The 250-nt window shown below is 70.8% G+C and overlaps 1 protein-coding gene across 2 annotated transcripts in view; it reads right to left on the bottom strand.

Moving 5' to 3' along the window:
* Positions 1-244, bottom strand: part of TRAM1 (translocation associated membrane protein 1) — a 31,111-nt gene extending 30,867 nt beyond the window's left edge. The window contains exons 1-2 of one of the 2 annotated variants that reach the window (XM_007460779.1): positions 225-238; positions 82-141 (exon numbers count right to left, since the gene is read on the bottom strand). In XM_007460779.1, coding sequence (XP_007460841.1) covers positions 82-111 — 30 coding nt within the window. In that variant the 5' untranslated portion in view covers positions 112-141; positions 225-238. Of the gene's footprint in view, positions 1-81 lie in introns of both variants that reach the window. The other variant, XM_007460778.1, reaches the window with a different exon arrangement.
* Positions 245-250: the final 6 nt, after the last annotated feature.

A 250-nucleotide genomic window follows, 5' to 3' on the forward strand; every position in this document is an offset into this window, starting at 1 on the left:
CCCGGGCCGAGGGGCTGAGCTGGCAGCCGGGGCCCGGGGAGGGGACGGCGGGCGGGCGACTGGGGCGCGGGCAGGGCTCACCTCGAACATGAGCCCCAGCAAGAAGACCATCGCCACACAGGAGACGATGTCCGCGTGATTCTGCAGGACGAATTCGTGGCTCAGGACCGGGGGGCTCTTGGTGCTCTTCTTGCGAATCGCCATGGTGAAGCCGTCGCCCGTGCCTGCAGGTGCTCCGCCCCGGCTCCGC

Source organism: Lipotes vexillifer, unplaced genomic scaffold, assembly GCF_000442215.2.
Source record: "Lipotes vexillifer unplaced genomic scaffold, Lipotes_vexillifer_v1.1 scaffold27, whole genome shotgun sequence".
NCBI lineage: Eukaryota > Metazoa > Chordata > Mammalia > Artiodactyla > Lipotidae > Lipotes > Lipotes vexillifer.